A 13134-nucleotide genomic window follows, 5' to 3' on the forward strand; every position below is an offset into this window, starting at 1 on the left:
GTGTGACGGTTTCAGTGGCCATTTGAAGCCCATAATTCATGCCAAAAGGTGACCAATTCGAACAAATCCAAACTAATTCTAAAATTTGATGCCATTTCCCATATTTTTTTGCTTTCATTCAATAAAATTTAAAAAAAAAATGTAAAAATATGGCGAATGACTTTATTGTATTTTTTTAATCTCAAACTGTATAGTTCCGAGGTTGCAATACGAAATATGTAGAGTGGTATAGATACATATCATATAGTCAACCCCGCCTTGCCATCGTCCTTTACTTACTGCTTGTTATTAAAAATTACTTTACCGACCACCATTTAATGGTACATCATTACTTGCTGAAATATCATTTATTTATTTATCCTAGTCATTTGGATTATTCTAAAATAGTTTGATTTAATAATATCTTGAAATTTCCCACCCCCTCCCAAAATTGCCTGCTGGATAGAGTAATTGCCATTTATGCTCGCTTATTTAAGGATTGTTAAATAATGCAAGCATAAGCAAACTTTTCCAATTAGCATTCCAAAGAATATTACACAGAATTCTCAGACGAGATACAAATTCACATACAAAACATACATCCACACATATGACAAGATTTTGTCCATAAATTCTTAGTTTCACATAATATTTTCTTGAATAACATATTTTGTGGTTTCTGAATACGCATATTTCTTTATTATGTAAAGAATTCAGGGAAATGCTTTCCCAAAATATCGTATGAGGTGACTTTAGTAGAAATGCGATAAGTGTTGTCGATGAATTGTTGGAAGAAATTATAAAATTTTTTCGGAAAATTATCAAATCAAAAAAAAAAAATGGCAACATATTAAAATAAAATCAATAAGGAAAGGTCAAAAGTCGGACGGTCGACTATATGATACCCTACAACACTATGCGTATTTAGTAGAGTTCCCATAACAAATAATGTTTTTTTTTTGAGTTTTGCCTTGTTAAGGCGAAGATCATATGTTTATGATTTATGTGTTTGTTTTCTCTTTCGAGACGAGCTTAATGATCTGAAATTTGCAGTGAAAAGGAAAGCCAGATACACACTATCACACACTCACCACTATGCGACGCGTTTCGCCATTGGTTAAGCTGCTCAATAGGCATATTTGGTGTAGATGATGGCTTACAGGGGCCGCTCTCTTAAAAGTAGTATTTATTTCGAACTTATTACGATTAAGCCTATGCGAATTAAACACTAGATACCCTCCAAGTTCTACTCAAGTTCCATTAGCAGATATTTTTTACAGCAAATTTGTTCGCCACTATGAGTTCGTGATAGTGTCTATCCTTTTCAGTGCAAATTGCAGATCATTAAGCTCGTCTCGAAAGAGAAATAAACACATAAAAAACAAGTAAAACAAAAACATTAAGTTCGGCCGGGCCAAACTTTTAATACCCTCCATCTTAGGGTAAAGGAAACATTAGAAAAAATGTGGCAAAAACCATTAAAATGACGAATATCGGGAGGTTCCGTTGTGTGGGGGGCTATACCAAATCGTGGACCTACGCATGCAAGGTTTCGCCAACGGAGCTAGAACCCATTATGACCTACAAATACCAATTTTCAGACAAATACGTGAAAAAAATGTGGCAAAAATCATCAAATTACCGAATATCGGGAGGTACCGTTATATGGGGGCTATACCAAAACGTGGACCTATAATTACAATGACTCGCCACACGAACTGGGACCCATTATGACTCACAAATACCAATTTTTAGAAAAATCAGTGAAAAAATATGGCAAAAACCATCAAAATACCGAATATCGGGAGGTATCGTTATATGGGGGCTATACCAAATCATGGACCCATACATACGATGTTTCGCCACCGAAGCTGGAACCCATTATGACCAACAAATACCAATTTTTAGACAAATTCGTTAAAAAAAAATATGGGAAAAAATAATCAAAATATCGAATATCGGGAGGTACCATTATATGGGGGCTATACCAAAACGTGGACCTATACATGCAATGTTTTGCCACACGTACAGGGACCCGTTATGACCTACAAATACCAATTTTCAGACAAATCCATGAAAAAAATGTGGCATAAATCATCAAAATACCGAATATCGGGAGGTACCGTTATATGGGGACTATATCAGAACGTGGACCGATATATCTCATTTTCAATACTAACCATCCTAGACACAATGCAAATAGCTCTGCTAAATTTTGGCGCTCTACGTCAAATAATGTGGGCTGTATCGTGATTTCAACAGACAGACAGACGGACAGACAGACAGACGGACAGACAGACAGACGGACATCGTTAAATCGACTTAGAATTTTATGCTGATTATGAATATATATACTTTATGGGGTCTAAGACGAATATTTAAGGATGTTACAAACGGAATGACAAAGTTAATATACCCTCCTTTCCAAGGTGGAGGGTATAAAAATCTATATTTCATATATGGTGGACAATAAACGTAACAAGTAAAAAATCTGTAAGTTCGGCCGGCCCGATCTTGGAATACCCTTTACCATTTGGAACGAATTTGGAAAATTTCAAATCTTAAAAATACCGAATGCAGCCGTTATATTGGGGCCTATACGACAACTTGAACCAGCATAGGCAACATTTGTCATAAGCCATTACAATATTCATATAAGAAACTTGAAAAAAAAATCGGAGAATAATGTAGCTAAAATCATCCAAATACCGAATATAGGGAGGTATAGTTATATAGGGGCTATACGAAGACGTGGACCTGCACAGACAATTTTCTGTCATAGGCAGTAGTTTCCCATACGAACCTTAAATACCAAACTTGAAACAATTCCGGTGAATAATGTAGCTAAAATCATCAAAATACCGAATATCGGGAGGTACCGTTATATGGGAAATATACGAAGACATCAACCTACATATACAATTTTCTGTCATAGACTAGAGTATCTACTACGAACTTTAAATACCAAAATGTGAAACAATTCCGGTGAATAATGTCGCTTAAATCAGCAAAATACCGAGAAAAGGGAAGCCCTATTATATGGGGGCTATACCAAACCGTGGACCTACCTGACCCATTTTCAATACCAAAAGTTCTGCAGACGAAATACAAAGTTAAGTCAAATTTTATCAACCTACTTCATTTCGTTCGGAAGCTAGAGTGATTTCTACAGACGGACAGACTGATAGACTGACGGAAATCGCTAAATCGACATAGAATTGTATGCTGATCAAGAATATATATACTTTGGGGATCTAAAATGTATATTTCGAGGTGTTACCATACCTAACATACCCTCCATACTATGGTGGAGGGTATAAAATGGATGAAGTAAATATCGAAGATATATAAAAATTTGATCCGATCTCGATAAAATTTGGCAGAGATATTTTCGAGCTGTATCTAATGTCCGGTATTTAATATCCTTGTTGTGGAGTGCATATTACGCATGTGAGGGACTTCAACACCAAATCGTATTAAACATATATATGGGAGCTATAGCTACATCTGAACCGATTTCCACCAAATTTGATGTACTTGCTTCTAAAATAAATTCGGTCGGATGTACCACAATTCAGGTCATTTGGACTGATATTCGCCATTTGGTGCGCAATTAGCCCGAAATAGATTGAAGATATATATGGGAGCTTTATCTTAATTTGAAGCGATTCTCACCAATTTCTATAGGGTTCGTCCTTGTGCCAAATATATATTGTTGAGATAATTTCATCACAGTCGGATAATAAATGCGACCTGCATTTTGTTTACATGAATACATGGACAGTGATTATATGAAGATCCACAAACGTAACAATGGGTCTATTTTGCTTTCTTCTCGATGTTACTAACAGATGCACAAAGACATAACATTGGGTAGGGTAAAACATTTTAATAAAATTTGAAAATGTGGTAAAACATGTTAAAACCTTGAGGCATTTCTTCCTCAAGTAAACTTTTGCACTTTCTTTAACTCCTCATGAGCTCATGACTTGCAAAATTTTACTTTTTTACCCTACACCACAAGGTGATCAGGGTATTATGTCTTTGTGCATTTTTTTTTTTTAACAGGCAAAATGAAACGAGATAGACCCATAGTTCCTTTTAATGATCTGCATAGAATCACATTCTGAGTCGATTTATGCATGTCCGTCCGTCTGTCCATGTATTTTGGTAAACAAAGTACAGTTCGCATTTATTGCCCTATCCAGATGAAATTTTGCACAAAGTATTTGTTTGGCCCAACCCTATTGAAACTCGGACGAACCCTATTGAAACTCGAGATAATCGGTCAAAATTTAGGTATAGCTCCCGTATATATCTTCGTCCGATTTGCCTTTTATTGTGCAACAAACGTGTAATATCAGTCCGAATAGTATGGAATTTTGCACATACAAAATAAAAATAAGTATGCCAAATTTGACCGAAATCGGTCCAGATATAGCTATAGCTCCCATATATATTGTTCATCCGATTTGTTATTTTTGTCCTCCGAAGCCGTAATATGTACTCTGTATCAACAATATTTGGGGAAATATATCAAATACAGATCAGAAATACATTTGCTAAATTTTATCGAGATCGGTTCAGATTTGGATATAGCTCCCATATATAACTTCGTCCGATTTACCTTTGATTGTGCACCAAACGTCTAATATTTGCCCAAATGGGATGAAATTTGGCACTTACGACCGAATTAAGTCTAGAAGCTAGTATGTCAAATTTGGTGATCCGAAAGTTAGATATTTAAACAACAAAATCGGATAAAACATATATATGGGAGCTATAGCTATATCTGAAGCTATTTGCACCAAATTTTAAGTATTAACTTCTTCAACGAATTAGCTTGGAAGTGCAACGTTTCACTCGCTTTGGGCTGAAAGTAGCCATTTGGTGCACAAGACAACTAAAATCGGACGAAGATATATAGGGGAGCTATATCCAAATCTGAACCGATCCTGATAATATTTGAATAATGAATCGCTTGGCTGTATCTGATATCTGGTGCTAAATATCAGTCTTGTGGAGTGCATATGACGAATGTAAGGAACGAACACCAAAATCGGATGAAACATAAATATTTGGGAGCTATAGCTATATCTGAACCGATTTTCACCAAATTTGAAGCACATGATTGTAGACTGAATTCGGTCGGATGTAGCAAAATTCACACCATTTGGAATGATATTAGCCATTTGGTGCACAAGAAACCTAAAATCGGATGAAGATATATATGGGAGCTATATCTAAATTTTGACCGATTTTCACCAATTTCAATAAGGTTCGCCCTTGAGTTAAACAAATGTTATTTAGAAAATTTCATCTCAATCGAATAATAAATGCGACCTGCATTTTGTTTACAAAAAAAAACATAGACAGACTATGCTGATCACCAAAAGGAACTATGGGTCTATCTCGTTTCCTTCTCCATGTTACAAACAAATGCACAAAGACATAATACCCTTACCACTATGTGGATTAGGGTATAACCAGTAAAGAAAGTCGTAAGTCCAGCACTTTTCATATTTAGTAGAGCTTTACATAATAAATTTTTGAGATTTAAATTATACCAACTATGACAATAGTTGTAATTTAAAGTCAAAAGAAACCTCCTACTCTGAATCGATTCCCACTAAATTCGCCGAGACATCTGTGCCTTTACAATTCAGGCTTGTATTACCCATTTGGTGCACAATTAACTTGAAATCGGATAAAGATATATTTGGGAGCTATATCCAAATAAGTACCGATCTCGATAAAATTTGGCTAAGGTATGTTTGAGTTATATTTGACATTCTTCCCCTAATATAATGGTTGCTGAGTGTATTACGGCTGTCGAAGACAAAAATACATGGAGAGACGGACGGACATATAAATCGACTCAGAATGTGATTCTATGCAGATCATCAAAGGGAACTATCCCTTTTGGCTGTTACAAACAAATGCACAAAGCCATAATATCCTGACCACCTTGTGGTGTAAGGTATAATGAACGTAGTCGTGTTAATTTTAATATTGTATGATATAATTTGTTATTGTGTAAAAGTGCAAAATGAATTTTGAATATTTAATGCAAATTAATAAGTTGCTAATGAATTTCTCTCATTCATTTCATTCCAGTGGTTAATCAAAAATATACCGTTCAAGTGCACGATGAATATGTGATGGCTGGCAATACGGCAGTATTGAAATGTCAGGTAATTGAAGAATGCACGAATAAAATTCCAAGAATTTTATGTTTACACTTATCTAAAAATATTTTAATAATATCGGCATTTTGGGTATTTGAATGGATTTGCTTGTAAAATATTTTGATTTTTATACCCTACACCACATAGTGGTAAGGGTATTATGTCTTTGTGCATTTGTTTGTAACATGGAGAAGGAAACGAGATGGACACATTGTTACTTTTGAGAACTTTCATAGAATCACTTTTTGAGTCGATTTATGCATGTCAGTCCGTCTGTCCGTCCGTCCGTCCGTCTGTCCATGTATTCTTGTGAACAAAATGCATGTCGCATTTATTATCCGATTGAGATGAAATTTTGCAACCAACATTTGTTTGGCCCAAGGACGAACCCTATTGAAATTGGAGATAATCGGATCAAATTTAGATATAGCTCCCATATATATCTTCATCCGATTTCGGGTTAAATGTGCACCAAATGTCAACTATCAGTCCAAATTACCTGAATTTTGGCACACCCAACCGAGTTCGGCCTAGAAGCAAGTATATCCCATATATATCTTTCATCCGATTTGATCTTTAAGTCCCTCACATTCCTACTATGCACTCCACAACCGTGATATTTGGTACCAGGTATTAGATGGAGCACAGAAATAGCTGTTTTAAATTTTATCGAAATCGGTTCAGATTTGGATATAGCTTCCATATATATCTTCATCCGATTTCGGGTTAATTGCCCACCAAATGGCCCGAATTTTGGCACATGTGACCGATATTAGCCTTAAAGTAAATACAACAAATTTGGAGAAAATCGGTTCAGAAACAGCTATAGCTCACATATATATGTTTTATCCGATTTGGTGTTTAAGCCTCTCACATTCGTAATATGCACTCCACAAGAATGATATTTGGTACCAGATAAAAGATACAGCCCAGAAATAGATGTTTGTAATTTTATCGAAATCGGTTCAGATTTGGATATAGCTCCCATATATATCTTCATCCGATTTTGGGTTAATAGTGCACCAAATGGCCGATATAAGTCCAAATGGACTGAATTTTAGTACATCGGACCAAATTCAGCCTAGAAGCAAGTATGTCAAATTTAGTGAAAATCGTTTCATCCGATTTAGTTGTTTAATCCCTTACATTCGTAATATTCATTCCACAACCGTGATATTTGTTACCAGGTATTAGATGGAGCACAGGAATAGCTGTTTTAAATTTTACCGAAATCGGTTCAGATTTGGATATAGCTCCCATATATATCTTCATCCGATTTTGGGTGATTGATCACCAAATGGCCGTAATAGCATCAATTTTGGCAAATCCGACCGAAACCAGCTTAGAAGCAAGTACACCAATTTTAGTAAAAATCGGTTCAGATATAGCTATAGCTCCCATATATATCTTCATCTGATTTCGTGTTAATTGTGCATCAAATGGCCAATATCAGCCCAAATGGCATGCATTTTCGTACATAAGACCGAATTCAGTCTAGAAGCTAATACGTCAAATTTGGAGAAACCCAGTTCAGAGATAGCTATTGTTCGTAAAATGCACGATAGAATTAGATAGATTTTGATTTTGTACCAAATATCTCATAGAGCTCTGAAATGCCCTGTATAAACCTTTTTACGAGAGCTCTACTAAATATGCATAGTGGTGTAGGGTATCATATAGTCGGCCCCGCCCGACTTTTGAGCTTTCCTTACTGGTTTGTTTTACTTTTGCATATTAAAAGCAAGTCCAACGAAATTCCGTTGGGTATCAAAGAGTAATGATTGAAAAGGGGTTACAGTAATGTTTGACCAAAGGTCAAGGGGATATGAATAAAACCCTAAAAGATGTCTGCATACAAATCGTATTATATACATTCATATCGGCAAATATAGGAATCTATGGAATAGAAATAAAAAACTTTTTAGATTTTTATACCCTACTCCACATAGTGGTAAGGGTATTATGTCTTTGTGCATTTGTTTGTAACATGGAGAAGGAAACGAGATAGACCCATAGTTACTTTTGAGAACCTTCATAGAATCACTTTCTGAGTCAATTTATGCATGTCAGTCCGTCTGTCCGTCCGTCCGTCCGTCTGTCCATGTATTCTTGTGAACAAAATGCAGGTCGCATTTATTATCCGATTGAGATGAAATTTTCCAAACAATATTTTTTTGGCCCAAGGACGAACCCTATTGAAATTGGTGAGAATCGGATCAAATTTAGATATAGCTCCTATATATATCTTCATCCGATTTCGGGTTAAATGTGCACCAAATATCCACTATCAGTCCAAATTACCTGAATTTTGGCACACCCAACCGAGTTCGGCCTAGAAGCAAGTATATCAAATTTGGAGAAAATCGGTTCAGATATAGCTATAGCTCCTATATATATCTTTCATCCGATTTGATCTTTAAGTCCCTCACATTCCTACTATGCACTCCACAACCATGATATTTGGTACCAGGTATTAGATGGAGCACAGAAATAGCTGTTTTAAATGTTATCGAAATCGGTTCAGATTTGGATATAGCTCCCATATATATCTTCATCCGATTTCGGGTTAATTGACCACCAAATGGCCAATATCAGCCCAAATGGCCAATATCAGCCCAAATGGCCCGAATTTTGGCACATGTGACCGAGATTAGCCTTAAAGCAAATACAACAAGTTTGGAGAAAATCGGGTCAGAAACAGCTATAGCTCCCATATATATATTCATCCGATTTCGGGTTAAATGTGCACAAAATGTCCACTATCAGTTCAAATTACCTGAATTTTGGCACACCCAACCGAGTTCGGCCTAGAAGCAAATATATCAAATTTGGAGAAAATCGGTTCAGATATAGCTATAGCTCCCATATATATCTTTCATCCGATTTGGTGTTTAAGCCTCTCACATTCGTAATATGCACTCCACAAGAATGATATTTGGTACCAGACATAAGATACAGCCCAGGAATAGCTGTTTTAAATTTTATCGAAATCGGTTCAGATTTGGATATAGCTCCCATATATATCTTCATCCGATTTCGGGTTAATTGTGCACCAAATGGCCGATATAAGTCCAAATGGACTGAATTTTAGTACATCGGACCAAATTCAGCCTAGAAGCAAGTATATCAAATTTAGTGAAAATCGGTTCAGATATAGATATAGCAACCATATATAAGTTTCATCCGATTTAGTGTTTTAGTCCCATACATTCGTAATATTCACTCCACAACCGTGATATTTGGTACCAGGTATTAGATGGAGCACAGGAATAGCTGTTTTAAATTTTATCGAAATCGGTTCAGATTTGGATATAGCTCTCATATATATCTTCATCCGATTTCGGGTTAAATGTGCACTAAATGGTCAATATCAACCCAAATCACCAGTCTAGAAGCTAATACGTAAAATTTGGAGAAACCCGGTTCAGAGATAGCTATAGTTCGTAAAATGCACGATAGAATTAGATAGATTTTGATTTCGTACCAAATATCTCATAGAGCTCTGAAATGCCCTGTATAAACCTTTTTACGAGAGCTCTACTAAATATGCATAGTGGTGTAGGGTATCATATAGTCGGCCCCGCCCGACTTTTGAGCTTTCCTTACTGGTTTTTTTTTTTTTTTTTTTTGTTACACAATATCTTGTGTAAAGATGGTAGGGTTCCCTTTTTCTGGTGCCTCCCTCATAAGTGGATCAACCTTTTTGAATAATCAAAACACTCATCAAACGGGAAAAAAAACTTCCGACTCTCTTCAAATTTCACACACGTTGATGTTCTCTCAGGCATACAAATCGTGACCGTATAGAAATAAAAAGATAAATAAAACCAAGGGGGATTAGTATTAATATAATATAAATGACCGTTTATTGAGATGTTTGGAAATTGGTCAACCCGAGTTGACAGATTACCTTTGTTACGGTTAGCTCCGTAGCTAGCAAGAGAGTTACTATCAATGCCAAGTCGCAATGCATCGAGGTGGCTGGAAGCACCGATGCTTCCAGGAAATCTCTAACAGCAACACGGGCTGAGAGAGTACCCAGAGAGAGTTGTAGAGAAATGACTTGGAAAAGCTGCCTACGGTCCGAGCTGTGCGAACGTAGGCCCCAAGGAGAGTTGTAGGGAAAATCTTCAGACTGGGAAGGCTTTCTCCCTACGGTCCGAGCCAAGCGAACGTAGGCTCCAAAGGGAAGTTGCAGGCAACCTTTTAGCCCAAGAATGCATCTCTCTACGGTCCGTACTAAGCGAACGTAGGCTCTCTGGATCGTTTGGCAATTTGCAATTCTAACTTAAACATTGCCGCCCACCTTGAAACATTGGACAATGTTACAATAATTATAAATATAAATTAGTTTGCAATATTAATTATTCTCGTATTCGTTTGTACCAAATTGCGTGGATTCAATATAATTCGTATTGGCCATTTAATTTATGGTAGCAAGCAATGTAATTCGACGGATCCCGAGATCCCTTTGACCATAAATTAAATGGAATCAACAAGTTAAGAACTTAATCAAAGTAACTTAAGAGTAAGAAGACGTGAGATCAGTTTCTAGTGAGCGTATTTCATATTTTGTTTATTAATTCTTTTGTAAATTGATAACGAGTGCATGAGTTTAAAATAATCCATCCGAACCGTATATTGTGGCATAAATAAGAAAACCAAGAGAAAGTAGCATAATTTAATTGGCGAGAACGACGCGCTTTGTTATTGGCCCTTGTAATGTCTTTACGTCAATTAGTCGAACCATTCCATTATAGCCGGGGTGAACCTTAACAACTCGATCTAGCCTCCATGCCAAATTTTGTGAGTTTTCTTCCCGTTTTCTATTACAAAACGATTGAGGTACAGCTGAACCTCTGCGAAATCTTTTAATCGGAGGAGACAATATTGAATCGCCTAAAAGATTTTCCTTTTTTTTCGAAATGCAGCCTAGAACTAAAAACTTGCATATGTTTTGCTAACAATGGACCCGTTAGGATCCAACCGAATACCGTATTTTGAGCTACAAGTGACCCTAGAACCTTTTGATGAGCTCCCTCTAACACTATCTGGGGATACAAATCAGCACCTATCAACAAATCTACCGGACGACTGTCAAAGAGGTGAGGATCAGCTAATGGTAGCTTGGGCAATTGATCAAAAAGATTAAACCGAACAGCAAATGAAGGCAAGTTTTCCGAAATCTGAGATAGAACGAAAGCTACCGTTTCAATTTGAACCGAAGAATGGTGCAGAGATCCAAAACAAAGTGAACAACTTTTCCTAGATGTGGCAGAGACGGAACCGTTGACACCAGAAACCGTAGCAACTACCGAACGTACTGGTAGATTTAGTTGCTTTTGAATGCGATCAGTAACGAATGACGCCTCAGACCCAGGATCAATTAGAGCCCGAACTGGATAAGATATACCCTGATGAAGGATATTTACCATAGCTGTACCTAGTAAGACATTTCTACTCTGCGAAGTGTGAAAAACTTGCGTATTGGTGATAGTGGGACTAGAACCAGTAGAAGTGGATGCGACGTTAGGATTTGATAGGGCAACCGAGTGCGAGGATGAGCTATTTGATACCCGAGTATTACTGCTTGGACGATGAATTAAAGAGTGATGAGTGCCTTTGCAAATACTACACCGATTAGAACTTTTACATTCTTCAACTGAATGTCCCAGAGACAGACAGTTCCAACAACATCCCTGTGTTTGGACAACAGACAATTTCTTACCTATCGACAATGTTCGGAATTTTGGACATGACCGAAGAGAATGGTTTTGTCTAGGACAGAGGGAACAAAAGAATTCCGAAGTGGATTTTGCGTGAACATTCACCGAAGCGCTAGTGAAGTGAGGCTGAACCCTGGCCTGATTAGATCTGGTATGTGAATCAGGTCCCTTAATGTCCCGTAAACAATCAAGAGTCTGAATTCTCTCTGTCAAAAATGCATCTAAATCTGACCACAAAGATATTGCTGATTTATCCCGAATACTTTGCTCCCACAAGGTGACCGTTAACCTAGGCAAACGTTGAATGCACAAAAAGACTAAAATAGGATCCCATTGATCCGTTGGAATATCATAAACTGCCATAGCCGACAAACAAGTGTTTATGCCCCGTTGAATTATTTTTAAATTGGAACTAGATTCTCGATCTACAGCGGGAAGGTCAAATAAAAGCTTCAGATGACTATTTACAATGACTCGTTTATTGTCATATGTGTTTTTTAAAGCGGTCCAAGCTAAAATGAAACTGCGGTGGGTGAGTGGAAATTTGTTTACTATTTCCCTAGCTTCCCCAGACGTTTTCTGCACTAAATGGCACAGTTTTTCAATATCACTTAATCGGGCATTGTTTATGTAAACCGTGGAAAATAAATCCCGAAAAGTGGGCCATGAAAGAAAATCTCCTTTAAAAACTTCAATATCACAAGGAGGAAGTGCAAGATTGTGAACATTATCCGAAGGGAACCAACCTGAGACGTTGTTTCTACCACTCTGCATAGAATCTACTTCAGAAGTAATAGTTTCGACTTGCGTGCCAATATCCTTAGATGCCTGGGTGGACGAACTTAAATTGGGAACCGCGTTTTCAGGAGCTTCAACTAGTGACACAATGGAACCATTTCCATCAGAGTTAGAAGGTGATGGTGGGAGTTGCCGATATTTGGTAAGTCTCCGCTTAATACTCGAAAGACATTTAATATATGTCTGATGTGAAACCTCATATTTGCTGTCAACTGAATCGATGTCCTCTTTTTGAGAATCTACTGAAGACATCAAATAGTCCAGGCATTTATCAAACATTTCCTGAACTTTTGCCCACAATTTCTCGATTTCTGCGCAGCGAACCTCTAGTTCAAACTCATCCATATCCTCATCGCGTACCAAATTGAAGTGTGCATCAAATTTAATAAGAGCATCCGAAGCTCTAATGAACATGTCCAATGGGGTAAATGGCATGGTGAATA

General features: G+C 37.0%; 1 protein-coding gene across 1 annotated transcript in view; it reads left to right on the forward strand.

Moving 5' to 3' along the window:
• LOC101887270 (cell adhesion molecule Dscam2) overlaps positions 1–13134 on the forward strand; it is a 332543-nt gene that overhangs the window by 205320 nt on the left and 114089 nt on the right. Inside the window, exon 6 of the mRNA XM_059131918.1 lies at positions 6097–6173. Coding sequence (XP_058987901.1) covers positions 6097–6173 — 77 coding nt within the window. The remainder of the gene's footprint in view (positions 1–6096; positions 6174–13134) is intronic.

This window comes from Musca domestica, unplaced genomic scaffold, assembly GCF_030504385.1.
Source record: "Musca domestica strain aabys unplaced genomic scaffold, Musca_domestica.polishedcontigs.V.1.1 90, whole genome shotgun sequence".
Lineage (NCBI taxonomy): Eukaryota > Metazoa > Arthropoda > Insecta > Diptera > Muscidae > Musca > Musca domestica.